The sequence below is a fragment of the Silurus meridionalis genome, chromosome 25 (assembly GCF_014805685.1).
Source record: "Silurus meridionalis isolate SWU-2019-XX chromosome 25, ASM1480568v1, whole genome shotgun sequence".
Classification (NCBI taxonomy): domain Eukaryota; kingdom Metazoa; phylum Chordata; class Actinopteri; order Siluriformes; family Siluridae; genus Silurus; species Silurus meridionalis.
In genome coordinates, this window is record NC_060908.1 from 6,893,418 (window position 1) to 6,920,039 (window position 26,622).

At 40.3% G+C, this 26,622-nt stretch overlaps 1 protein-coding gene across 5 annotated transcripts; it reads right to left on the minus strand.

Annotated features, from left to right (window-relative positions):
• Positions 1-195: 195 nt before the first annotated feature.
• LOC124378994 (myotubularin-related protein 3) lies at positions 196-26,622 on the minus strand. Of its 5 annotated transcripts, none has more exons than XM_046838950.1 (20): positions 26,428-26,622; positions 20,328-20,431; positions 20,145-20,207; positions 19,935-20,051; positions 19,556-19,638; positions 18,739-18,908; positions 18,417-18,513; positions 17,572-17,685; positions 17,317-17,489; positions 17,106-17,240; positions 15,254-15,365; positions 14,372-14,567; positions 12,193-12,378; positions 11,794-11,964; positions 10,943-11,088; positions 8,396-9,272; positions 6,944-7,054; positions 5,585-5,673; positions 3,810-3,836; positions 196-1,054 (listed from the first exon to the last, which is right to left on the minus strand). In XM_046838950.1, the coding sequence occupies exons 2-20, from the start codon at positions 20,328-20,330 to the stop codon at positions 874-876; spliced, it is 3,051 nt and encodes a 1,016-aa protein (XP_046694906.1). In that variant the 5' UTR covers positions 20,331-20,431; positions 26,428-26,622; the 3' UTR covers positions 196-873. The 5 variants fall into 5 exon arrangements, with proteins under 5 accessions (XP_046694906.1, XP_046694907.1, XP_046694909.1 ...); XM_046838951.1 differs by having other exon boundaries at positions 18,745-18,908; positions 26,428-26,621; XM_046838953.1 differs by lacking the exon at positions 3,810-3,836.

The following is a 26,622-nucleotide window of genomic DNA, read 5'->3' on the forward strand; positions in this document are numbered from 1 at the left end:
GCAAGTCTTCTTTTGGAAGCGTTTCAGGCACCTTCTGCCATTCGTGCTGGATCTCAGCAACAGTATCAAAACGAAAACCTTTGAGCTGGATCTTCATCTTCAGGAAGAGGTGCTGCCATCTGGTGGCGTGTTCCAGTGCATGGTACTCTTTAAAGCAGACTCCTTTTTAAACCTGATTAAGACACAGTTGGAGCCTTTTAAGTTTCGCTTGGCAGTGTGTTGTGCTTTTATTTTATTCACTTATGTTTCAGAGCGTCAACGACTCCAAAAGCAGCAGCAGTGCAGGAGAGAGAGCGCGAGAGAAAGAGGGAGAGTGAGGAGGAAGTTATAGCCTTTACCAGTACACACGTGTGTCTTGTTTTCTATGGGCAGCGAATAAATGCGATACATTATAGGTGAGCCGAAAGGTATGATCTGTTCCTGTATCTCTTAGCTGCGTATTTAGTTCATACAGCAGTCCAGCGAAGGGGGGGGGGAATCCATAAAAGCTTCAAAAGTGCTTCATTACTCAGATTGAAAGATTTTAATTTCAGCATATACACTGTGCTCTTTTTTTTTCTACTGTACATGGCATTATATACACACATTTGCTATTCACATGAGCACAGATAGTCGTTCTCTGGAGTTCCACATGGCTTTATATGACGTAGCACTGCAATATATATAAAGGCCTGTGTTTTGCGTAGCTTAACGTTAATCGGATTAGAATCCACATGGCGAGAGACGACCGCTTCTACCATGAATAATAAATTATCCTAATTATCCGATGTCTTCGTTTTGGGATTTAAACCTTGGTTCGGTGTTCGAAAGTTTTACTAAACTAATCTTTTCACATGATGCCGAGTCGGTGATCAGCATGTAAAGGGGTTCGGGTCAGTTTGAACTGGCTGTAATGGGTTTCTCCAGCTCCAGGTCAGCAGGAGGTAGCACAGGGGGCACGGCCGATGGGCGGAGATGCCCGTAACAGGCCTGGCACACGCGGTTAGGCTCGTACATCTGCTGACTCGCCCCCTTGTGGTCACAGCAGCTAGCGCAGAACACATTCCCGCAGTTCCTAAAGGGGCGACAGAAGGTAGGGCAATGTGTTAATCTGTTAAAGCCAAACTGAAATCAGGCTACAGGTAGAGTTTTAGATTTTTCTTTTTTTATTATTATTATTAAATATGCACTCATTTCATGTATATTTTTATTTTCTAGGTGGTCACAGTGGTGCCAACATGTACAGTTTATGCTTGCACTGGTGATAAGGCAGTCGTGATTAGTTTCTTGCTTTGTAGTATTCGGACAAACGTGAATGAAATTCTCCCTGCAGAAAAACAAATTCTCATGAGTGCTTCTTGGTAGCGGTTCTACGGTACCCCAAGTCAGGCGTGTCGAACAGTACAGTCAGGACAGGCCCAGTCAAGGTTCTGAAATCAATTTCAAATATTATTCACAGTTGCTCCACTTGGGGGCAATGTAGAGCAATAAACTCAGTTGCATTTATTCATTCAACCTAATTCATTGATAGTATATGAAACCATTTGAAATCTGCATTCAAATAAACAAACATGTTTGAGAGACGTGTTATTGATTAAATACACTGATCAGAGAAAACATGACCACCTGTCTAATATTGTTTTCTGAAATCAAACTTACTTTTAGGCAGAAAGAATGAATACCACAAAACCCCACTAGAGTACGAGGTGATAGCAAAACGTTTTGCGTTTACACACTTTCACCTTCAAAACAGTCTCCTTACACAGCAATACAGCGCTTCCGGCGTTCCTGCCACTTCTGGAACGTGTCCTGCAAGTCTTCTTTTGAAGCGTTTCAGGCACCTTCTGCCATTCGTGCTGGATCTCAGCAACAGTATCAAAACGAAAACCTTTGAGCTGGATCTTCATCTTCAGGAAGAGGTGCTGCCATCTGGTGGCGTGTTCCAGTGCATGGTACTCTTTAAAGCAGACTCCTTTTTAAACCTGATTAAGACACAGTTGGAGCCTTTTAAGTTTCGCTTGGCAGTGTGTTGTGCTTTTATTTTATTCACTTATGTTTCAGAGCGTCAACGACTCCAAAAGCAGCAGCAGTGCAGGAGAGAGAGCGCGAGAGAAAGAGGGAGAGTGAGGAGGAAGTTATAGCCTTTACCAGTACACACGTGTGTCTTGTTTTCTATGGGCAGCGAATAAATGCGATACATTATAGGTGAGCCGAAAGGTATGATCTGTTCCTGTATCTCTTAGCTGCGTATTTAGTTCATACAGCAGTCCAGCGAAGGGGGGGGGGAATCCATAAAAGCTTCAAAAGTGCTTCATTACTCAGATTGAAAGATTTTAATTTCAGCATATACACTGTGCTCTTTTTTTTTTTTCTACTGTACATGGCATTATATACACACATTTGCTATTCACATGAGCACAGATAGTCGTTCTCTGGAGTTCCACATGGCTTTATATGACGTAGCACTGCAATATATATAAAGGCCTGTGTTTTGCGTAGCTTAACGTTAATCGGATTAGAATCCACATGGCGAGAGACGACCGCTTCTACCATGAATAATAAATTATCCTAATTATCCGATGTCTTCGTTTTGGGATTTAAACCTTGGTTCGGTGTTCGAAAGTTTTACTAAACTAATCTTTTCACATGATGCCGAGTCGGTGATCAGCATGTAAAGGGGTTCGGGTCAGTTTGAACTGGCTGTAATGGGTTTCTCCAGCTCCAGGTCAGCAGGAGGTAGCACAGGGGGCACGGCCGATGGGCGGAGATGCCCGTAACAGGCCTGGCACACGCGGTTAGGCTCGTACATCTGCTGACTCGCCCCCTTGTGGTCACAGCAGCTAGCGCAGAACACATTCCGCAGTTCCTAAAGGCGACAGAAGGTAGGGCAATGTGTTAATCTGTTAAAGCCAAACTGAAATCAGGCTACAGGTAGAGTTTTAGATTTTTCTTTTTTTATTATTATTATTAAATATGCACTCATTTCATGTATATTTTTATTTTCTAGGTGGTCACAGTGGTGCCAACATGTACAGTTTATGCTTGCACTGGTGATAAGGCAGTCGTGATTAGTTTCTTGCTTTGTAGTATTCGGACAAACGTGAATGAAATTCTCCCTGCAGAAAAACAAATTCTCATGAGTGCTTCTTGGTAGCGGTTCTACGGTACCCCAAGTCAGGCGTATCGAACAGTACAGTCAGGACAGGCCCAGTCAAGGTTCTGAAATCAATTTCAAATATTATTCACAGTTGCTCCACTTGGGGGCAATGTAGAGCAATAAACTCAGTTGCATTTATTCATTCAACCTAATTCATTGATAGTATATGAAACCATTTGGAAATCTGCATTCAAATAAACAAACATGTTTGAGAGACGTGTTATTGATTAAATACACTGATCAGAGAAAACATGACCACCTGTCTAATATTGTGTTGGTCCTCTTTTTTGCTGCAAAAACATTCCTGACCCATCGAACATTAACAACATTAACGTGCAGCAATGAGGACCCATTTCATTAATTTGAAAGAAATTATTATTAAGCAGTAGTCATACCATTCTTTAAACAATTCTTTTTTTTTTTCGCCATCTCTTGCAGCGATGTGCTTTTCTTTCCCCCTCTACCTACAAGTACTATCTTGTTAGCAATGTTGGCACCTCTGTTATTACTGGTGGATGGGGACAATAAATATGAGCAGTAAACATGTCTGTCTGGAATAACGTTACATATATAAAATTCTGCTCTGGTGTAGGAACGGAAAGGAGAGAAAGGGACAGACAGATGGAAGAACACAGTGCATGCGTGAAATAAAAGAGGGGAAGAGGAATCTCACCAGGCTTCCTCAACAGGTTCTCTGGCACTGTAGGGAGAGAAAGGGAGGAGACAGAGGACAGGATGAAAAGTCACAAAGAAAGTGAGAGAGAGAGAGAAAGAGAGACTGAGAGGACAGCAGAAGGCCTTAACTAACTAAAGAACCCAGCTTTATGTCACTTTCGAGACTACACTACGGTGAATGCTTAAAGAAGAATGTAATCAACTGCAGCAAGTGTGTGTTTACCATAGTCAAGAAATGGCATTTCTTTTGGGACGACATCTAAAGGTCATCTAATTCTTTAATGTTTGGTCCATATATATATATATTTTTTTTTTTAGTAAAATTAAAAATAAATTATGAAATAACCAGGTTTGAAATTTTAATGTTTAAAATTTTTAATACTGAAAATGACACTTTTTTGCCTTTTTTTTTTCCCGCCAACATTCTGGCTCTGAACAGATATGATAATAGATAATAAGGTTGAAATTCACTTTTACCTCCAGTTTAGGATTGGATTTCAAATATTGTGCACTTCAAGGCATTGACTATATTTTACTGTGAGAATTTGATTACTGCAATATGAGTGATTTAAGAGAAAACAGGAAAAAGGATGATAACTAAGTCACTCATTTGTTTTAAAAAAAAATAAAATAAACCAAAAGAGGGTTTTGTAATTCACATTTTGTTTTTCAGTTGCGAATGAATAAAAAAATGTAAAAAAAAAAAACCAATGAATGAATGCAACATACAGGGACCCTGTTCAAGAGCAGTGTTACGTTTTTAGTTCTGATTGTCACAACGCCAGGCTTATTTTGACCAAAAAAAAAAAAAAAAAAAGGGATTACTGTATTTTCCAGACTATATGCCGCTACTTTTTTCCCCACTTTTTGAACCCCGCGGCTTAAACAACGAAGCGGCTAATTTATGGGGTTTTCCCGGTTTCACAAACTTCAAGCCAAAAAACTGAGCCCCATGAAATTAGACCAATGAAATTGCGGAACGGGTTTAAGGTGAACCAATGAAACTTTTTATATTAAATCAGATGCGCTCTCACTGAATCGGGCCGCACCACATCATAAATATGGATGATGTTCCTCTGACGTTTGACCTACTGCTCACTCGGACTGTCAACAGGAATCGAATCATTCGTCACGCTGAAAACAACCGGGCATGAAAAAACACACTTCACCTGTGTTCTGAGCTGCACGACATCGGGAGAAAAGCTTCACCGATGATGATTTTTAAACGCACAACGATGCCAAAAGATAAACTCCAGAGAGAAATAGTTGTAAAAGGAAGGAGGGAGACAGTGAACAATGACTTTCTTGGAAGGCTACTGTTTAGATACAAGCCGTGTAACAGACACTGTCTTTCGTTAAAGCCTGTGTAAAGTTCATTAGTTTCAATGTAGGAACCTGCAGCTTATAGACAGATGCGGATTATTTATGTTCAGAATAAAAATCTGTCAAATTCAGTGGGTGCGGCTTTTATTTAGGTGCGCTTAATAGTCCGGAAATTACGGTACGCTTCTTTTATTCAATTGACTTCTAAGTGAGTTTTTGTTTTCTACAGGAAAACGTTCACACGCATGCCTGTGGTAATCACACGTACTCTACGAAGTGGTGGAGAGAGAACCAATTCTGAATTATTCAATTCTGAGAGAACCGAATCAAGCTTTTTATTTTTTTGGTTTAGCATGGAAATTAATATTAACCAGGATTGTGCTTTGAGGTGTAACACTTAAAGGACAAACGAAGAACGTGTACACGAGTGAGATCAGACACCGTATTCACCTGCACTGCTGTTTCCTAGCAGCGAGCCAAAACTTGCTCTCACATCTGTAGCAGTGTGTTGGAAGGTGATCAGGATACCAGTGGGGGACCTGGAGATGGAGATGGAGATGGAAAGAGCATAAATCATTATATATCATGAGCTATTGTATGCTTGTATTAGTTTTACTTTCATGTCAAATCACAAACGGATGCAGGTGACAAAAGACAGATCGGTACTACAGAGCAACATCTACAGTTCACATATTAATAGTAAACTGAAAAAATAAATACAAAACAACGATGGAACATGACGTGACCTGAGTCACTGCTATCACCACAATACTTTCATATTTCTCCTTAACAGCACTTTCTAGTATTTTATTCCACTTAAAACAAATTCATAACTATAATTTAGACGAAAAACAATTATAAGGATATTCAAAGATACAGTGTCTGGCAAACGTCTGTTTTTCCAGACACGTTTATGTTCATTTATATGCAGCAAACTACGCAAAAAGGTATAAAAACACAAGAATGGACAGTAAATGACGAAGAAAGTTGACATTTTTTTGGCTCTAACAGATGAACTAATGTAAGAGAAAGGAGAGGAGGGAAGATGTTAGCACACTGCCTCACACCCACAGTCAAACATGGAAGTGGAAGTTTAATGGTTTGCGGTTGTTTTGGAGTGACAGGAAAACTCAACCATCATCGCTACCATTCCATACTCCAACACCATGCAATTCTGTGTGTACTGCAGCTACACAATGACCGGAAGCATATGTCCAAGCTCTGAACGCGTTAATCAGAGAGCAAACAGTCACTTGAGTGCTATCGATCTTTAAATGTCCTTTCCAGTCACTGCACCCAAATCCTATGGAACTGCTCTGGGATGAACTGCATTAGAAAGAAATGTCCAACTAACAAACAACACCTTTGTTTTATAAGAGGCATGGCAAAGTATTTAAGCGAAATGTTTGGAGTGTGTAAAGTTGAAATTCATGCTAGATGAGGATTTTTTTTTTTGACTGAGAATAATGTGTAACATCTGTACATTTAGATATTTGTTTAGTCTTCAAACCATTAACCTACTTTACTTAATTTTGTCCCTACATTACCTGCATCCCAACCTCATATCTAATCACATCTACCTCATAAGAATCGCACCTTAACTCCGCTATGACTAATGTCTACTTTTTGTTTATTTATGTGTAATGTTACTCTTGCTGTTTCTGCCATAGTACCGGCATTTCGTTCTTTTCCTGTGTATGTGGAAGAATGGCAATAAAGCTGGGGTTGATTTGAGTTGAGACGTGACATATTAGTCCACTGTTGAACTCTAGTAACACTCGTTGCCTGAGCGATTCCTCGCTCTCTTACCTGTTTGTCATCAGGCTCCTCGTTTTCCCAGCCGCTCTCGGAGAAGAGCTCGGTGCCGCAGCGAGAGAGATGCACGGCCTCCACGTTATTCTCCCCGTCTGGTACAGGAGTCTGTACAAAACAGTGGTTTATATGTCTTCATGCAGAACTACTCTGTATTACTGATACTTATTGTATCAGATCAAGCAGAACACAGAACAGTCAAGATAGATATTTTAATAGAAATATTCCAGTATTTTAATCATATAAATTGATTTTGTTACACGTGATACCAAAAACACAAGATGCTATGCTAAATTCTTTAATTCGCATGCTATAGATACACTATATGGACAAAAGTATTTAGACACCTGACTTTTATGTATGAGAATGCCCCTGTTTACAAAGCAAACTCCATGAAGATATGGTTTATATGGGTTAAAGTGGAAAATCTCTTGCTATAGAGCTCTGACCTCAACCCTACTGAACACCTTTGGGATGAATTGGAATGCTGACGACTGCACCCCAGGCCTCCCCATTGAAACATCAGTACCTGTCTTTATTAACACCCTTGTGGCTAAATGAACACAAACCTCCACAAGCACATTCTAAAGTCTAGTGGAACATCTTCCCAGAAGATTAAATCAGGGTTCCCACTCTTTCATGAACACCAGAATCAAGGATTTTTTTGAAGCACCCAATGTACACCACAGCATATACAGTATAGTGTCAACACTATAGACCTCCTACAGTACTTAACACTTCACACACTCTTAGCGTTTACATAAAAAAATTCCAGAGTAATAATGATGTTTTGAAAGTGTAGGTGTCATAAATTTAGACTGTTCTGAGCAGTTGTGTTTAAAGGAATAAAATTCATTACATTCAAGTCAACGCAGTTCATACTGGTAATATAACGAGCGCAAAACACTGCTCGGGAAAGTTCAAGATAACTGAAAATAATCAAGAAAATGCTTAGCGTGACTTCAATGCATTGAAGGCAGTGATATAAGAATATTCGGTACACATTATATATACACTTGCGAACACTATTTGAGAATATGAACTCAAAGCGTGCATTCCATTCATATTATATCTGCTTGACTGTATAAAATATGCTTTATTAATACAGTGTTCTTTCTTATTCTTATTTTTTAAGATCGTTTCAAATATTCTAGTAGTAAAGTTATCATTTTCGCTATAAGGATAGCTATCCGGCTAGCACTTCATTTCATTGTATATATTGTATAAGATCAAACTGGGACTAAATGTAAAATGCGATATTCAAAATTTACATACCGCAGTTATAAACAGGTGTCCGTAAACTTTTGGCAATATAGTGTATGATAGTAATAAGGCTGGAAAATGCTGAATAATATCTTGAACATTTAGAGGAAAGTACTATAGAGTTTAAAGACTGTGTGTGTGTGTGTGTGTGTGTGCGTGCGTGCGTGCACAAGCTCTATTTCTTACCAGCTCTCCACTGACGTGCAGCTGGTTCCACAGCGCCTGCACCTGCCTCTTCAGCGTCTCCACCTGCAGCTGGTGACCCGCCTCCATCTGCCTGAGCCGCACCTGTACAGCGTCCCTGTGCACGCTGAGGCCGTCCTCCCCAAGGTGAGCACCCTGAGCCAACACTCGCCCGTGACAGCCCAAAGACCCGCCGCTTGCTGTGGATGTCTGGCGACTCAGAGATTTTTGTGAAAAGTAGCCGTTAACGCAAGGATCTTCGCCATTGCACGCCGAGCTGTGGCTATTCAGCTTCGGGGACAGAGGCTGTGAAGGCGAATGGAGTGGGCTGGGTGTGTTTAATGCTTCTGAAGAGGTATCTTGTGGAGACGCAGGGTGAGATTTTAGGTTATTAGTTAAACAAAGATGCTGTTTAGTGGAGAAACATTCTTGGCCGTTAGTGACGTGCTCAGGAGAGACGTCCAAAGTGGCGGATTCCTCTGTGGATTGTTTTAGTGCTTTATCACAAGCTGAATCCTCACCGTTCTGTTCAGGGGTCGTGTCGGACAGCTCAGTTGGAGAAGGTGGGCTGGCTCCCGGGGAGGAATCCCCACCCTGATTTGATAAAAGAATCCCATTTTCTTGTTTAGAGTCCGCATGCTCCACTACATTGTGTAATCCATCGTCGTCTGATCCTGTCGATTCAGGATGATGTGTATTACAACAGGCTGCTTGCTTAAGGTTCTCCTCAGGCTGGGTGTCTGCTGTTCGTTCCTCGGATCGAAGGTGCTCCTGCCACGTCTCGTTTAGGTTGGGATCACTGCAGCGACGGTTCGAAGCCAAGAGATTTGTTCCCTCGCAAGCTGTCAGCAGGTGGTCATAGGAACGAGTCTTTGGCAGCCTGGAGAAAGGAAACAGATCTGGTGGGTTTATTCATAGAAGTGTTTTCTCTCAGAAATGCAAGAAAACGTCAGCTGCATTATAATACGCTTGAGGGGCTGATTCTGATTGATTATTTCAAATAACTAATAACTCCTTTTATATTTGACACAACCCTGACCACGATAAGATACTGAAAATAAATGAATGAACGAATGAATGAATGTTCTGGTTTATCATGACTAGAGATGCAAAATTCTGGGAATTTTCAAGACTGGAATGGGAATTAACAGGAATATATGGGAATTAATGGGAATAAACTGGGAATTTACAACAGTGCAGGTGAGCCTTTAACATTGAAATTAAATTTAGGATTATTTTGGTTAAAACAACTCAATTTAATGCAATTTCAGCTGAATTTCCCCCCTGCACATTCATTACTCACATGCACTGTTCATTCCTCTATAACAGAACACAAATCTTTTCTTAAATCCTGCACACAAAATAATGTAAAAAATTCATTTCTTGGTGAGTATTCACATAAAATAACATAAATATCACTTTCATTTATGTTTAAAACTGTGCAACAACATAATACTAACAAATGAAAGTCAGAATTTATTTTTTATTTTTTTTAATCTGTATTATTTTGCATGCACGTCAGCTTCCAACCAAACAAATAGTTTAAAATGATGTTCGTATTTTATACAGTTTATATAAACTTCCCCAAATTTCTTCCCATAAATGAATTCCTGTAAATTCCTGGTAAGTTTCCAAATTGGAATATTTAAAAAAAACTTCCCAGATAAAGCTGAAAATGTACTGTGCCCTTTGCAATTCTGTTTACGACAGGTTTGGTTACCATCTAAAAAGTATTTAAGCATGAATGAAAAGAAGACAATTCTTGTAGTTTCTTGGATAATAAATAATTGTAAACCTGGCTGACTGATAAAAATGGCACTAGCTATAGCAGTAATCCCTAGAACAGCAAAATCATGTGTGCACAAGGTGGTGAATATTGCACAGTGACCTTTTGTCTACTACACATCATATGTTCCATGTGAACCACTGGCACGAAACATTTTCTAATGAAACCATAGCCAGTGTCAGTAAATGAAGAGGTGGAAATAACTGATGTAAATACAGCTGATTGAACAATACGGGTAATAAACCACAATGCATGCTTTACTTACAATCGCAAGCAAGAAAGAAACGGACGCACAATAGAGTGTTTGGGCTTTGTGCTTTGCACATGCTTTCTGAACCTTTTGTGGATTGAAACACGAGTTAAAAAAGAATCCACATCTACTGCATTTGACCTGTATCTCAAAATGTCCAAGCTGCCTACTGCTGGGCCCCTAAGCAAGGCCCTTAACCCTCAATTGCAAACCAAGATAACTTAAGTCGCTTTTGATAAGGGCGTCTGCTAAATCCAATGAGTGTGTGTATATATTATATATATAAACATCTAACAGACTTCAAGTGCTTCAAAAAAGATGACCAGCATGGAGAGAAACTCAGGAAATATATTTTGTGTTTAGAGACTGTGTGTAAACAGAATACTCAAGATGGCCAATATATTATATGATAAGTGCATTCAGGACTGAAAGCAGATAAACCAATGGCACCCTTTGAGTAGAATCTGGTGCAATAATAAAAACAACAAAGATTGCAATCTGCTGGTGCGTTTACCTGCCAGGGGGCGTGTCCTCAGGTGAAGCTGAAGCAGTTGAATAAGAAGCACATGACTCCTCACAAAGCAAGGAGGGGGCAGAGTTAGGCAGGTAGACTGCGCTCCACAGCATCAGGTTCCTCACGTGGCACACTGGGTGTAGCACCTGCCAGGACACGGATCAAACAGACAAATTATGAAATGGGAATAAAGGGCAATACTCTCCTGTGGTCCTGTTATATAATCAATAATCTATAGAAATATGAAATAATAATGATTACAAAAAAGATTAACTGTTTATAGCTGATTGAAAGGGTTCCTGGTTCAAGCCCCTGCATCACTAAGCTGCCACTGTTGAGCCATTAAGCAAGGCCTTCAACTCTCTGTGCTCCGGGGGGCGCTGTATCATGGCTGACCCTACACTCTTCTCCCTAGCTTTCTAACATCACTGGGATATACAATTAAAAGCCCTTTTACATTTCTATATTGATCACTGAGATTATTGTACTGAGATTCAAATGGCATGCTACAGAGAGAAATGAAACAACCTTAAAGCATTGTGTTTGCTTATTATCTAAAATCCCATGGCCAGATGTTAAACGGTTTTTGCAAGTGCAATTTGTTAATCTGCTGACTGCTATTTAAAATGTTTGCCAGGTGTTACAATGTAAAGGATTCAGTCAGACACCATGCTCAGCTATCATGTTAACAACACAAGTGAACAAGCCAGTGATGTAAAATTAATCCCAGACTGGAGTGTCACAGCGAGTGTCACACTATTTTTGGCCAAAGCCTTTGGATGAATCTTCAATATTCAAAGAAGCAGAGCCATCGTGAGAACACACCGAAAACAGGTGGGGAACAGACGTACCGTCTCAGAGTGTTGGGAATATAAGATGTTATGGAAGGCTCTGTTAGCTGACTGAAGCAGAGACCAGACGGAGCAGGTGTTCTCCATTATGCCTCGTTCTTCTCGCTCTTTCGCGCTGTTGCACAGGAATGTCCCGAACAGACACGAGTAGGTGTGCTGCACCAGCTTCACCTGCGTAACACATGCCAACAGTTAGTGCCATATAACTGCTACATCTAGTATCTTTGAAAGATGACTATTTGAGGAAATGCATGATTTAATGTCATATACATCTATTAATGTTCACCTATACAAATCGTAATGAAGCAGTCATAATGCTGCTTAAACTGTAAATAAAACTGCTCCTAAATCAGGAGCCTCATGTAATGTGCACTTCGAACAGTAGGTGGCGCCTGGTACCAGAAAGGCCTCGTTGAACTGAAAAGAGCAGGGAAACTGCCTCTGGAGCTGGTGCACGCAGTCCAACCACTGTAGGAAGACGGGGCAACGCTCGTTCACGTCCTCTGCGTTTTCCCCGTGTCCACAGCGGTCCGCAAACTTGTGACCGAATTCTAGCCACTCTGTTTCGATCAAAACCTGGAAACCCTGCAGAGATGGGAAAAAAGATCCACATTATCAATTACTAAACAAACTCAATGACCAATACTTGAAGGTGGAAATATATTTGGAAGAAATTTTGGTATTCCTGTTCAAAGGTGTGTAGTCATGGCAATGTTATCACACTGGTATGAGGTCAACACCATCAAAAACATAATGGCAACTCCTATCAGATGAATGATTGAGACTCAGATACTGAAATTCCATGTCAAGCCGGTTAGTTTGAACATGAGGGTATTTGCATAATGTGTGCATATCTATCTCTCTGTCTCTGTCTATATATTGTTGGTAATTTTTTATAATGTAGTTTACTATTATTAACACTTGTGAACATTTTTGAAACACTTACCGGTAAATAAAATGCCTGCTTGGTAAAATAATATCCAAAGTAATATTTTATGATATTTTATAAAAAATAAAAGTTTAAAAGTCAAATTAATACACTTTTTAATATATTATTTAATTTGAGAAATCAATTAAATTGACACAAATAAAATTGATTAAATAAAATTTAATCAATGAAAAAAATTTAAAAATAGTTTACATTTGTTAGACCTCATTTGGGCAATATAGATGTGTATGTAAGTGTGTGTGTGTGTGTGTGTTTACATTTAATATTTAATTTTCTAAAGATTTGATCTACTTAAGTGTTATACTTATTTCAGCATACTTTAATAAATGTCTACATTTCTTCCATCTTTCATTTATTCAATCCCTCGTTATGTAAAATTGTCAGGATTTTCTGCTTTTAGGAGAAATGGTATTGGCCAGGTGATGAGCAGTGCCTGGTTTCCTCCAGACATAATGCTTGGCATTCAGGCCAAAGAGTTCAATCTTTGTTTCTGATGGTCTGGGAGTCCTTCAGGTGCCTTTTGGCAAACTCCAGACGGGCTGTCATGTGCCTATTACTGAGGAGTGGCTTGATTGGTGGAGTGCAGAGATGGTTTCTCTTTTAGAAGGTTCTCCTCTCTCCACAGAGAAATGCTGGAGCTCTTTCAGAATGACCATCAGGTTCTTTGTCACCTTCCTGACTAAGACCCTTCTCAACCAATTGCTCAGTTTGACCAGGCAGCCAAGAGAGAGGCCTGGTGGTTCCAATCTTTATCCACTTACAGATGATGGAGGCCACTGTGCTCATTAAGACCTTTAATGCGGCAGAAATGTTCTTTACCCTTACGCAGATCTGTGCCTCGATACTCCATACTCATGTCTCGGAGGTCTACAGACAATTCCTTGGACTTCATGACAGGTGTGTGCCTTTTTCAAATCATGTCCAATCAACTGAATTTACCACAGGTGGACTCCCATCAAGTTGTAGAAACATCTCAAGGATGATCAGTGGAAACAGGATGCACCTGAGCTCAATTTTGAGTGTCATGGCAAAGGCTGTGAATATTTATGTACATGTGATTGTTTTTGTAATAAATTTGCAAGGATTTCAAACAAACTTTTTTCAGGTTGTCATTATTGGGTACCTGTAGAATTTTTGGAAAAAATGAATTTAATCCATTTTGGAATAAGGCTGTAACATAACTAAATATGAAAAAACAGAAGCGCAGTGAATACTTTCCAGGTGCAGTGTAAGCAAATAAATAATATAGTGCTTCAATGAAGTACCTGTGCGAAACTGTTTAGCCAATAAAAATAAATTTCCCTACTATAGATCAGGGCAAGAAGAGACATGGTTTGTTACAGCACACCATGAATGAAAAGCATTCCAGGAATTCTTCCACGCCTCCAAGCGCTCCAAATTACGGTATTTTACCTGCCTGCTAGGGTTAGAAACGTTCATTTAAATGGGTTGGATGACAGATATTTATCTCTAATTGGTGGATTTAAAAGAGCATAAGAACATGAGACAAATTGGGCAAGATCTTTGTTAGGATTTCTGTCTAATCATGTGCATGTGTGCATATATATGTGTGTGTGTGTGTGTGTGTGTGTGTGTGTGTGTGTGTGTGTGTGTGTGTGTGTGTCTTACCTCCATTGTTCTATAGTAGGGGTCAAGCAGCAGTTTGGACAGAGCCACTATCTGCGGCGTGCGATCCCAGCCATCAGAACAGTGCACCAGTACAGGCCTGCTGTCCCGATCCACTGCATTCACTACTAACAAAGACGCCTTGAGCAGCAGAGACAGATGCTGCAACCATTTAGTGCTTTCTAAAGCAGACAGCCAGCTGAAGCAGAAAGATATGTAGGGGGGAAAAAAGTAAAGAATTACACATACAGTGGGCGGCTTACTGAATGTATTCAGCCAACAGAACTTTTTTAAGGTTTTGTAGTCTAGTCTGTCATCTGGAGGAGGGCCATGTGTAGGTAGAGTCACGATTATACTATATTCTTTGCATTTATTAATACATTTAAAAAAATAGAGATCAGAAATCAGAGCTCCATGGGGTACTCAGATTTTGAAATTTGTTTGTCTGATACAAGAACTTTACACCCCAGACTCGTTTTCACAGCTCTACGATCTTTCACAGCTCTACAAATTTCCAGGATCAGGTGTATTCATAATCAAACAAATAATGTGACTCCTGGTGGTACCTGGATGCAGCAGCTAATTTCTCAACAAAAGGTGTAAATTATATCCAATCACAAATGTTACATCTGTAAACAGCGTTCTAACGTATATTGACTTTGCATTACTGCATTACACAAAGAATGTCAAATTGAGATTTGCTTTGAACTTCGTCAAATAACGAGTACTCGACAGCAAAGTCTTCATATGCCAAATTATTGCTTTTGAATTCGCAAACTTGAAAACAATCATTCCAACTGCGCAATCTATTCTCACAGTCTAATAGTGTATTCACTCTTTTTTAATTGTGCAGGGACTGTAGAAATGTGAAGGCAGTACACTCACTTGGCAGGATCGGGAACTTGTGCACAGAGAGCCCGTAGGCACTGGAAACTCCTCCTGATAGAGTGGATGTTGGCCATGCCCATGAACATTACCTCACAGTTTGGATAGTACTCTGCACAATATAGATCAGAATAGATTTAGTCTCATAGTTCATCTTAAATTTTATATATATATATATATATATATATATATATATATATATATATATATATATATATATATATATATATATATATAGTTTCTAAATGTTAGTGACAATGGTGTGAAAGCCTTCATATTAAAGTCAGTCCTACTAATTAAAATTCAGGTTTCATGAACACCAAAAAGGTCATTTTATGTATATACGTGTGCTATACGTGTGTATTTCAATAACAACGCTTACGACACCAACCTTGTTGACTGTTTCTATGGTAATGGTGCTCGTCACACCACAGTTACGCTAAATCCCTGATGGTTTCCGACAAATGTGCAAATCATAATGGCTTTAAAATCCTGTGTAGTGCAATACATGACCAAATGCAGACCATTTTAACCTGGAAGTGGAATAATGTGCAGTCCCAGTGTGGGTTAGATGTAGTAAACAGTGAAACAAACACAGCAGGCTTTTGATATATTACTGATATGCTGTACGATGATGTTATCTGTATGCTTCTCTAGCGCTTGGTAGATAGATTTCATAAGAACTAAAACATTCTGAATTTGCATTGACAGTTACTGGACTACAGGCAATGCAGGAATATCATATCAAAATATGACCTTTTTTAAGAAGGGGTGGGGTTTAATGGGGTTATCAGTTGAAAACACCTATTTAACTGTCAATATTTGATTGAGGATTGATTCAGCTTTCATTTTGCTAAGGGGATAAACATCTTTATTGGCATATCTCAGAGTAGGAATAAGTACCAGTATACTCAGTGTATGCAAGTATGTGATTTGGTACACTATATAGACAAAAGTATTGGTACACCTGACTTTCCCAGCCATATGTGGTTCTTTCCCAAACTGTAATGGCAAAGCTGAAGAGACACAATTGTATCAGGTGTCATTGGATGCAGAAGCATTACATTTTCCCTTCACTTAAACTAGGAGACCCAAACCAGTTCCAGCCTGACAATGCCCCTGTGCACACTACAAACTCCATGAAGAGATGGTTTACATGGGTTGAAGTGGAAAATATCCTGCTATAGAGCTCGGACCTCAACCCTATTAGAAACACCTTTGGGATGAATTGGAATGCTGAGTGCACCCCAGGCCTCCTCACCTCCTCTACATCAGTACCTGTCTTTATTAACACCCTTGTGGCTGAATTGGCTCAAACCTCCACAGCCACACTCCAAAGTCTAGTGAAACATCTTCCCAGAAGAGTGGAGGTAATTATAAGAGGAAACTGGGACTAAATGTGAAATGCAATGCTCAAAAAGCACATAACAATAATGACCAGGTGTCCACAAACTTTTGGCAAAAAAGTGTGTTTAGGATTTGCTAGCTCTCATGAATCTTAGCAAATATATAGTCAGATTAATAGCATATGCTTATGGATTTAGATTCTTAAGAATAATTACATGTAAATAAATACCTCTGTAATTTCCTCTGATATATTTGTATAATATTGAGGTTTTGATACCATGTCACAATGACATAAAGGACCATCACAAAGACAGCGGTGTCGGCTTTCTGTGCATATGTTAATAAACAGCTGGCTTTTTTCTGTCTTATGCTACCAATTGCATAAGAAGCTCATCATGTTGAGTTAAACTTTAGCAAATTGATATGTCAGCCAGGGCACTCTCTCATACAGTCTCTTATGTAGTATAGTAATACAAGTACATGAAACACAAGTAGGCGTGTGTACCTGGGCATTCACAGCCACCTCCTTTGGCACGATTGGCCACGGCGGCTGCGTATGACCTGGCATCCATTATTAGTAGCTTCTGAGGAGGCGGTGTATTCGGCTCCACTTCCTCATTGTCGTTTGTGATGTCAGGGTCTGATACATAAGAGAACATCAGCCAGAGTCCAAATATCATCCTGCAAACAATCAAACAAAAAAGCTTCTCACTCACCTGAGCTGCTGTGGACACAGGAGCCGTTGCTGATATGTTTAACAGCCACAGGGTCCATTCCACAGGCCTTAGCGATGGACTGCACCAAGTTCTCATCATCTGTATTCCGCCAGCCCCACCAGCTCACCTCAGGCTGCCCGCATCGACCAATCACAGCACCTGTGCTATGATGTCTAATGGAAAAAGGGGATTCAGAAATTGAAGTAATTTATTCTGTGATTTAAAAAAAAAACGTTTAAAATGAGCAACACACACCTGTAAACAACAGATGGAATTCTCTTCCAGGATCGAAATGCCGCCACATTCTCTAGCTCTGTGTCAGTGACCCAGCTCGGCACCAAGATCTTCTCAGGGTAGCTGGCACAGAGTCTGAAGAGAGGAACACATTCAAGACACACACTTGGCCAACATATATATTTTATTTACATAAAACATAATTTAAAACCTCTTCTGCTAGGACTGATTTCATATGGATAGATCATGATGGGATTATAAAGTTAGATTTTAGCCTTCTGAAGCATGTGTTAATTTTCCTCAAGAATGATGTCATAGTTAAAATACTGTTCAGGTTTCCTATATACCAATTCAAATGTATTTAAATAACTGCATTTGAATATTTAATACGCAGTGTTTGGCTTCTACTTAGCCATATAACATTTAATCATGCTTCTTATAATTATTATGTCATTCATAGTCAAAAATGTATCTCTGGTTTAATCACAAGACATAGAAGGGTTATAATTTGTATTATGCACATACATACAAACATACCAACACAATGTTATCTGTGTAAGTTTGTATAGTTTTATTTATATATATATATATATATATATATATATATATATATATATATATATATATATATATATTGTAACATAAAGGCTCAATAACATTTGAATGCATTTAAATGTTAAACCGTTGTAGTTTTATCAATTCAAGTATAATTGTAAAGGAATTTTATTGCAGTTTATTTCTAGCAATGTATTTAACCAAAAAAAAAATGTAAATGTATAAGCATTAATAAAATTATTGACATTTTGTGCAATCATTATTTTTCCCCTTTTATAGTGGAAGATAAAGTTTCCCAGATAAAGAGTCACCTGTAATTGTTGTTAATGTCTGAGATTCTCCAGGCACTGTGGGTGTCGAACCCCATCCTGCACACTTCGTGCTTAAATCGGTCCTTTACGGGTTCCCCTGGAGGACATCAGAAAAAAAAATATGAATACCCCAAAGAACAAACTACAACCAATTTCACAAATTAGAGCTTTAAATCCAGTCTAGACTCTTTCAATAGTGCAGTAATTCCCTAGCAGGCTTTTCTCCCAGCAACCCAAAGTGAGATAAATCCGTCTAAAGTCCTTTAAATCTGTATAATTATGTAAGCGTTTTCAGAATATGTCAGAAGAGGTGTTGTGTAACCTGTACCAGTGTGGCAAATCTCATCATAGAAGTCTCGCTCAGCTGGTACGCTGGCACTGCAGGTGTAGAAAGCGAAGGCGAAGAGCTCGTCGAGGCGAGTGGGAGGGCGAAGAGCTGCAGTGAGCCGACGCAGCCAATCCTGAGCCTGCTCCGACGAGCTGAACTCGCACCTGAAGACACACGGCACGGCGTTCAGGTTAATCCTGTACACCACTCACAAAACCGTACACTGTCACTGAACATTAACCGCCATGGGAGGGAGCAAAGTACAAAAATCAGAAAAGTTTTCAAATATAAAAAGTCATCTTACCCAAACAATTTCATAATTTATGGCAAAATAATGCATCCTATATATACACTGTATACACAAAAGGACTTTTGTTACTGACTTTTCCAGTCATGTGGTACTTCTCCAAACTAACCACAAAGTTGGAGGCACACTGTTGTGTAGGATGTCTTTGGATGTGGTAGCATGAATGTTTCCCTTCGCTTTAACCGGTTTCAGCTCTATGAAGATATACGTGGGTTCGAGTGGAAGATTGACTGGCCTGCTCTAGAGCTCTGACCTCAACCCTACTGAACACCTTTGGGATGAACTGAAAGGTTGACTGCCCCCAGGCCTCCTCCCCTCACCCTACATCAGCACCTGACTTTATGACTGAATGAGCACAATTCACCACAAGCACAATCCAAGATCTACTGGAACATCTTACAAAAAGAGTGGCGATTGTAACAACAGCAAATGGGGACTAAATGTGGACTGGGATCATTACATCACATTTTATTATCATACAACGGCCACATTCCTAAAACACACCTGATAACCTTGCAGTCCTTACAGATGAGGTGAAGCTGAGTCAAATCACGACACTCCACAGTCTCTATGAGCTGCAGAGGGACCTGAGAGAGTGAGAGAACGGTAAGATTAGAACGTGAGCTAGAAGAGGAACTTGATACAAAGGTTACATACATTTTCACATGACAGTCTAATGTGCTGTGGCTTAATGAAGAGAACTTTATTAAACATGATGAATGCAGTTTTTGTTTTTTGTTTGTTTTTTTAGCACCCTCTGCCTGGAGCCTTTCAAATGTTCAAAAACATGTCTTTCCTGCACATGAGCGTCACAGTGCAGCGTGCTCGAAAAACAAAAACCACAGGCATGCACAGAACAAAGGCTTTTGAAAGGGAAACTCACGTTTACAATGTTGTCTTTGAACTTGATGTGAAGGCGGTAGCTAGTCAAGGCGATGACAACCTCCTCCGTCTTTTCCACATACTCCACGCACTCGCCGTGCAGCACCGGGAACGGGACCTACACACATCGACATTACACAACCACAATCCAGTCATTAAAAAAGGAAGTAAAGAAAGATGTGTATGGATCTGCTTGCAGGGGGAATCTTGCCTGTAGATGTTCCTTTTCCACATCGGGACTCCCAGCCTCTGGGCTGGGCTGCTCCTCTTCACCCTGAAACACACACACACACACACACACACAATAAGTACTGTTGGTTCCTTAAGATCCATTCCCATTAATACATCATCATTACTCAGAACAAGGAGATATATGTATAGAGAACACACTCACCATGGCCCCTGTGCGGGTGGGGGAGGGGGTTGGGGGAGGGTTCCTCTCCGAAGAGGACCAAATCTCTCTCCGTCAGATCTCGACCTTGTGAAGATTTGTTAGCACTGAGGCAAATGGAAAGAAGATGTACACTTTAGACAGGGCAGGGCACAGAAGGCGCTTTAAAAGTTATACATTCTACACCACAGCATGGGCAAATGTGATTGGACTGTAACGTGAACGGTAGATTTAGAATAATAGATTTGTTATGTAGTATGTTATATAACTCGCACACACAAGTCTTATATAGATGATGATTTACACAATCTAAGCCTAATAATAATAACCAGAATAACAATAAAATACTATTGTTTTAGAGAAGCTTTTTGTTAGGAGGGGTTTGTGTGACATTTCTGGAAGAAGGCTCAGGTGCCAGCACTTTGTAACAGTCAGGATGTGTGTAGAGTTTCCCAGCATGGAAGAGAAAGAGGCGTCGATGCGTTTTTTTTTAGTTGGCGATGCTGATTCTCGTCACTGTAACGGAAACGATGAGAGGAACTAACTTGTCTTGCTGATGTTTGTCTCCCAAAATTCAACGTAATCAGTTATCCGAAAGACAATCAAATATGAATAAAAAAAATTGTTAGCAGAAAAAAAAAAGCTATATTTCGTTTATATTCTTTAAAGTGCCCGTATGAACTTTTGCATATTTTACGGTTCATACGTTTATTCGTTTTTAAATCCAGTTCAGTTTTGCTCGATGTTGTTTTTTTGGTAATCACTAAACCCAGCAGATCTACTATTCATTTGTGGGTAGTTGAAATCCATGTGACATGAAAATACACTGGCAGTGGAACAGCATATTGTTTCCATAAAAAAAATTTAATAAACGCTTGTTCGTGACAAATGATTCGTGAAAAAGACTCACCCTGACTAGCTGAAGTCTACAATTACTTTCAATTTAACAAGTGTTAAATATTTTCAGCAGATAAAAAAAAAAATTTATGTTTTTGTAAGGGACAAATGATACGGTCGGTACCAACGTCAACGGCGTATGCGGGAAAACTGACAAAACCGAGCAAAACCGAAAGCTTAGATATCTTTAATCTGTGATGTGAGGACAGAACAACAAATAATCTTTCTGAGGACATGCTGGTTTGTTGTCGAAAGAACGAACGATGTCGGAATTGTTAAACAGTCTTCATATAGCTACCACTTTTTTAGCCGAGTTACTTCCCGGTTAACTAAAACAAACGACTGGGCATCACACATAAACGTATGATTTGTCAATATTAAAACTTTCTTCCAGACACAGCATCTTTGAGACCGACTATCCGGAGTATCATGTCAGTGTTCCCACGCTCCAATTTGCTTAGTTTGTCTCTATACAAATTAAGGCAGCTTCGAGCTTTTTATACGCATTATACACACGCTACATTCTGGAACCGAGTCTAACTCCACCAAGCAGACTGGAAAAATGATGAAGCTACTGAGACCGAATTATCACTCGTTGCGTGCGTTCAATCAAGAATTACTTTGTACCTCGTATCTTATCTCTTATTTCTGCCTGAACTATGAGAGCGATGGAGTGGGAAACCACTGACCCCTAAACAGACCTACTGGGCCGTGTGTTACCCGATCCGATGCGAGATAAAAGCTGAGACCCAGAGGAGATAACGTCAACATCAGGCACGCACGTGTGGTAGACCTTGTATACACACACGGCTGGGAAAACACAACCAATCCCGCTGTTGGAGGTGCAGAAATCTCAACATGATGGATTCAAGCGAACCTGATTAACAGTCCTGATCCACTGTTCCTGTGTTCATGACGATGTTTCTGTGATGAGGCGCCCAAAAAAAAACAGAAAACTCAAAGCCTTCCTTGATGGCACAATTCTACCTCTATCTTAATGGCGGTTCGAATTTCTTACAATGTGTCGAGGAATCGAAGAGAGACGAGGCATCACAAGCATTCGTGTAACGTGCGACGTAAAAAATATAAACTTTCAGCCCCTTAAAACCTGAACATAATCCACCATTCACTGCGTTCAGAACTATTAAGGAGTGGCACAGCGAGTAAGTAAAATCAAGAACTGCTTCCTATTCTTTTTTACTTCAGAACACCGACTTTAAATGCTACGCATTTCTTTAAAAAAAACAACCAACCTGATAATAAGAAACACTAATAAAAGAAATGATTTGTATTCATCCAAGAAGGACCAAATAACCACAAATACAATGATGCACTTGAGTCCAAGGTCCGATCCGAAATACCGTCTGTGTAAAGTTTCACATATTCGGCGTGTCTATGTGGGTTTCCTCCTGGTTTCCTCCTACGTCCCCAAAACATACACGCTTGCCCCTAATTCCTCCTCTCCTTGTTTTCATTCATTGCACTTTTAAGGAAAAGAGGAAACGCTGATTATCCCAGATTGATTTAGCTCTGGTGTACGAGTGGTATAGCACCTGTTCAATTCAATTGATTTTTATTAGTATAGTATTTTTAACAATGAAAATGATCTCTTTACAGATATAACAGGGTTATAAAGCTGTATAAGTTTATTGCCTATGAGTTTGTTCCTTATCATTTCAAGTTCATTTCTAGAACATGTGCTCAAAACTAAAACATTCCCTTCAGCTATTTCACCACAGAAATCGAGCTAAAGCAGAAGTCACCTTGTTGAGTGTTCTATTCCCATTTCACTTTCTCGTCCTGTGCACTGAACAGCCTGAGAAGACCCGAATAGCCGCCATGTTCCTGATGGCCATTGCTGATTCAAAACATCAAACGGGTTGATTAGCACCAATATTGCCGGTCACGAACGCACTGACTCAACCATGATGACCATAACGCCGACCCGTGGTCAGGGTTTCACCTTTGAACCTGGGCTTTCATTAAGAAAAGCTCCGTACTCGACTCTTTAGCAGACAAGACGAGCAGATTCGGTTCGATTCTATGTGCAATAATAAAAGGTCACTCACTACACTATTTGGGTGGACAAAAATAAGAAACTACCACTACAGTCATAAAGCAACACCCAAATATCACACAAAAACAGACGTGCTGTGCGAAGAGTTGAAAAACAAGCTTTGCCGTGTAATATTCACCCTTCAGAAATTGAGACGACTGCCTCGGATACAAGCACAGATCACGGATTGTTGATTTCCAAAACATCCGAGAGGTGTGCGAGGGCTTCAACCTACCGGATCATATGACTCTCGCATTAGTGGTGAAGTGTGATGTGTGATAAAAGTCTGGCCTGGATGATAATTAACCATCGGAGACGGTTTAGAATTGAACTCGACAATAAAACTCGACAAAATATTAACTTGTTTTTTCTTTCACTCAAAATAAAATGCATCAAATTAGAAAGAAAGTTTTGTCCCGGTATAGTATTTTAATTGTACTACAAATAGTACTAGCCATATTATTTCAAATCAAGTCACAATTAATCGGTGTAAAAAATCCAATTTACATGCTAGGTTTTGTACTAGTACATAGGCAGATTAATAACACAAGCAAACTGTACCAGCAACAAACCCTCACCATGAGCACCATCGATCAGGGCCACTGGGTATAAATTAATACATGTGATCACTGCTGGGTTTTTCTTACAATTTTGTGCATCATACTGTAAATGGAAACTCTGTGCGTGAATGGGAAACAGAAAAACCTCAAACCACACTCACAGTAGGATTGCTCTCAGCAATTATTCAAGCCAATCATTTGGATTTGTATCTTCACGAGTATTTATTTGGAAATTTGGTCACTGGAGACATTACTTTTTCTAGTGTGAATGTAGTGTAGATGAAGCACATCATCTCCAGATTCTGAAAGCCACCATGGCACAAATCGCTGCCCTACGTGCCTCAGTCAAGAGCTATCAATAAACTTTCTTTCGGCTTCTCCCATTAGGGGTCGCCACAGCGGACCGTCCGCATATTTGATTTGGCATGTTTTTACGCTGGATGCCCTTCCTAACGCAACCCTCCCCATTTATCCGGGCTTGGGACCAGCACTAAGAGTACACTGGCTTGTGCAACCCTAATGGCTGGGGTTGGTACCCTGACCGGGAATCGAACCCGGGCCACAGCGGTGTGAGCGTGGCGTCCTAACCACTAGACCACTATGGACCCTTGGTCAAGAGCTATCAATAAGAAAAAAAAAATGTATGTATTCAGTCCTGGCTTGCGCTCAGTACACAATGCTGATCCACTGTATGACCAGGACATGCATGTGTGCTTCCTGCTGCCCAATATGATGTCAGTTCCAGTACTGCTGTCGTTCTTCCTCATGAACTACTTCAGCAATCTCGACTCATCATCTGTGGATGGTAGCTAACGAGCTGCACTTCACTAAAGCAGCTAAATCTCACCCAGAAACTGGAGATTTGCACATACAGAACTGCTGCTGTAATCCTAATCACTACAACAGCCAGCCTTTCAACACATTCAGCACCATTTAACTTTACAGCTATGGAAAAGTAAGCAGTTCTAATCTCATGTTCAGGTGACACCCAGAACAGAATGGCTTCCTCTTTGTTCTCATGGTTTCTTCGTCATGTCATATCGGGCAGTTGTTCCTTACCATTGTTATCTCCGACACAGGTACTGAACATGTTTGAGTTTTTTTTTTTTTTTTATAAATATGCAAAAAACATGCCCTTATATAACCTCCACAACCCTGTCATTTACAAACAATAAGAAATCAAAAGTATGCCATATAATAATATAACTGCAGTCATGTGCCTTTCGTTAAGTGTCAGACAGAAACAAGGCTGCGTGCAGGTTTTTAAAAACAGGGAGGCAAAAGTGGGCATGGAAAACAGATATCTGGCTTTTTGAGATGGACAGGATTCGATACATTTTCAGGACTTGGGAAGCAGTACTCGAGGTCACATATTAAGGAAAACTCCACTAGAACGATTTGCAGATCGTCTGTAATGATTAACAAGTACCCAAGATTTTGTTCATAATGAAACTGAAGGTTACACTTCAGTGAGACATCAGTGACGTGTGGTTAATGCCGCTGAGCGACAGGCTGCTGATTGTGCACTGATGCAGCAGCACTTTACTGCTTTATTCCCATCAGCTTCTTCTTCATTTCAAACTTTCAGAGCTACAACTTTAATGCCAAATCAGCCATCAACACTACTGCTTTTATCGCCTCATAGATCACTAACCAGCAGAGTCAGGCCTCAGCACAACCGCATTGCAAGGTCTGGTTGCAAGGTGCATGCAAAGTGTACTACGTTTGAGTTCCCATTGACTCGTGTGTGTGTGTGTGTGTGTGTGTGTGTGTGTGTGTGTGTGATAGAGAAAGGAATAGCAAGCAGGTCATGTTATTAGGAGCGATCTGTAAAATCTGACTCATACATGACAATATGATAGAGGTTGTGTGCCCCCCAGTTGTACAGTTGTGACAAGAATGAAAAATAAAGTAGATCAAATGAGCAGCAAAATCATATGAAAGGTTCAGTATGAATTTTTTTTTTAGGGCAGACTGCTCTAAGGCATTAGGGTTTGAGAAAGTGGTAGATGCCCCCTGTGTGCCACCCCTGCTGCTGCCACGCCTATGACCAGCAGCTGCAACTACAGATAAACGAATGCAACCCAAATGTGGCTGATGTGATAAAAGGGAAATGGCACTTTTTGGGGCACCGTGTGGCACGATGTGTCCTTGGCAAGCGCTGTGAACTGTCCTGCAAGCTGTCTAACAGTAAAGCACTACCGCTTCAGGAGATCAACAGAGTCCACATTGTGCTTATTTATGTCTACAACTTATATAGTCCCCGGAACTACATTTCTCCAAATAATCTCTTCACTGGAGCCAGCTTATTTTTTCAGCTAGCTACATGTCTGCCACACACACAAAACACAAACAAACACAAACAAACACACACACACACACACACACACACACACACACACACACACACACACACACAGCAGGATATCTGCGTGAAAGGACACGGAGCTGTTGTTAGATGCACATACGCGAGCACATACGGGTTTAGACGCGGAGTCTTGTATTTGTGTTGTGGTTCAGGAGGAGGGCGGAACCCCGTCCAAACAGGCCGAGGAGGCCTTCCACCCAAACAGCCTGCTCATTCACTCACCTGACACGGCTCCTTCCCACCCGAGACTGGCTCTGTTCAATTCTTTCGACGGTTATGTCCGAAAATAAGCAAACGGCACCAAAGCGGCAGGAAGAAAAGGGAGGTTGCAGAGGAGAGCGGCGCTACGAAGCCATCGCTCAGCTATCTATCTCTACTGACTGCTAGGGAGCGGGGCAGTGACGTCATCACGCCCCG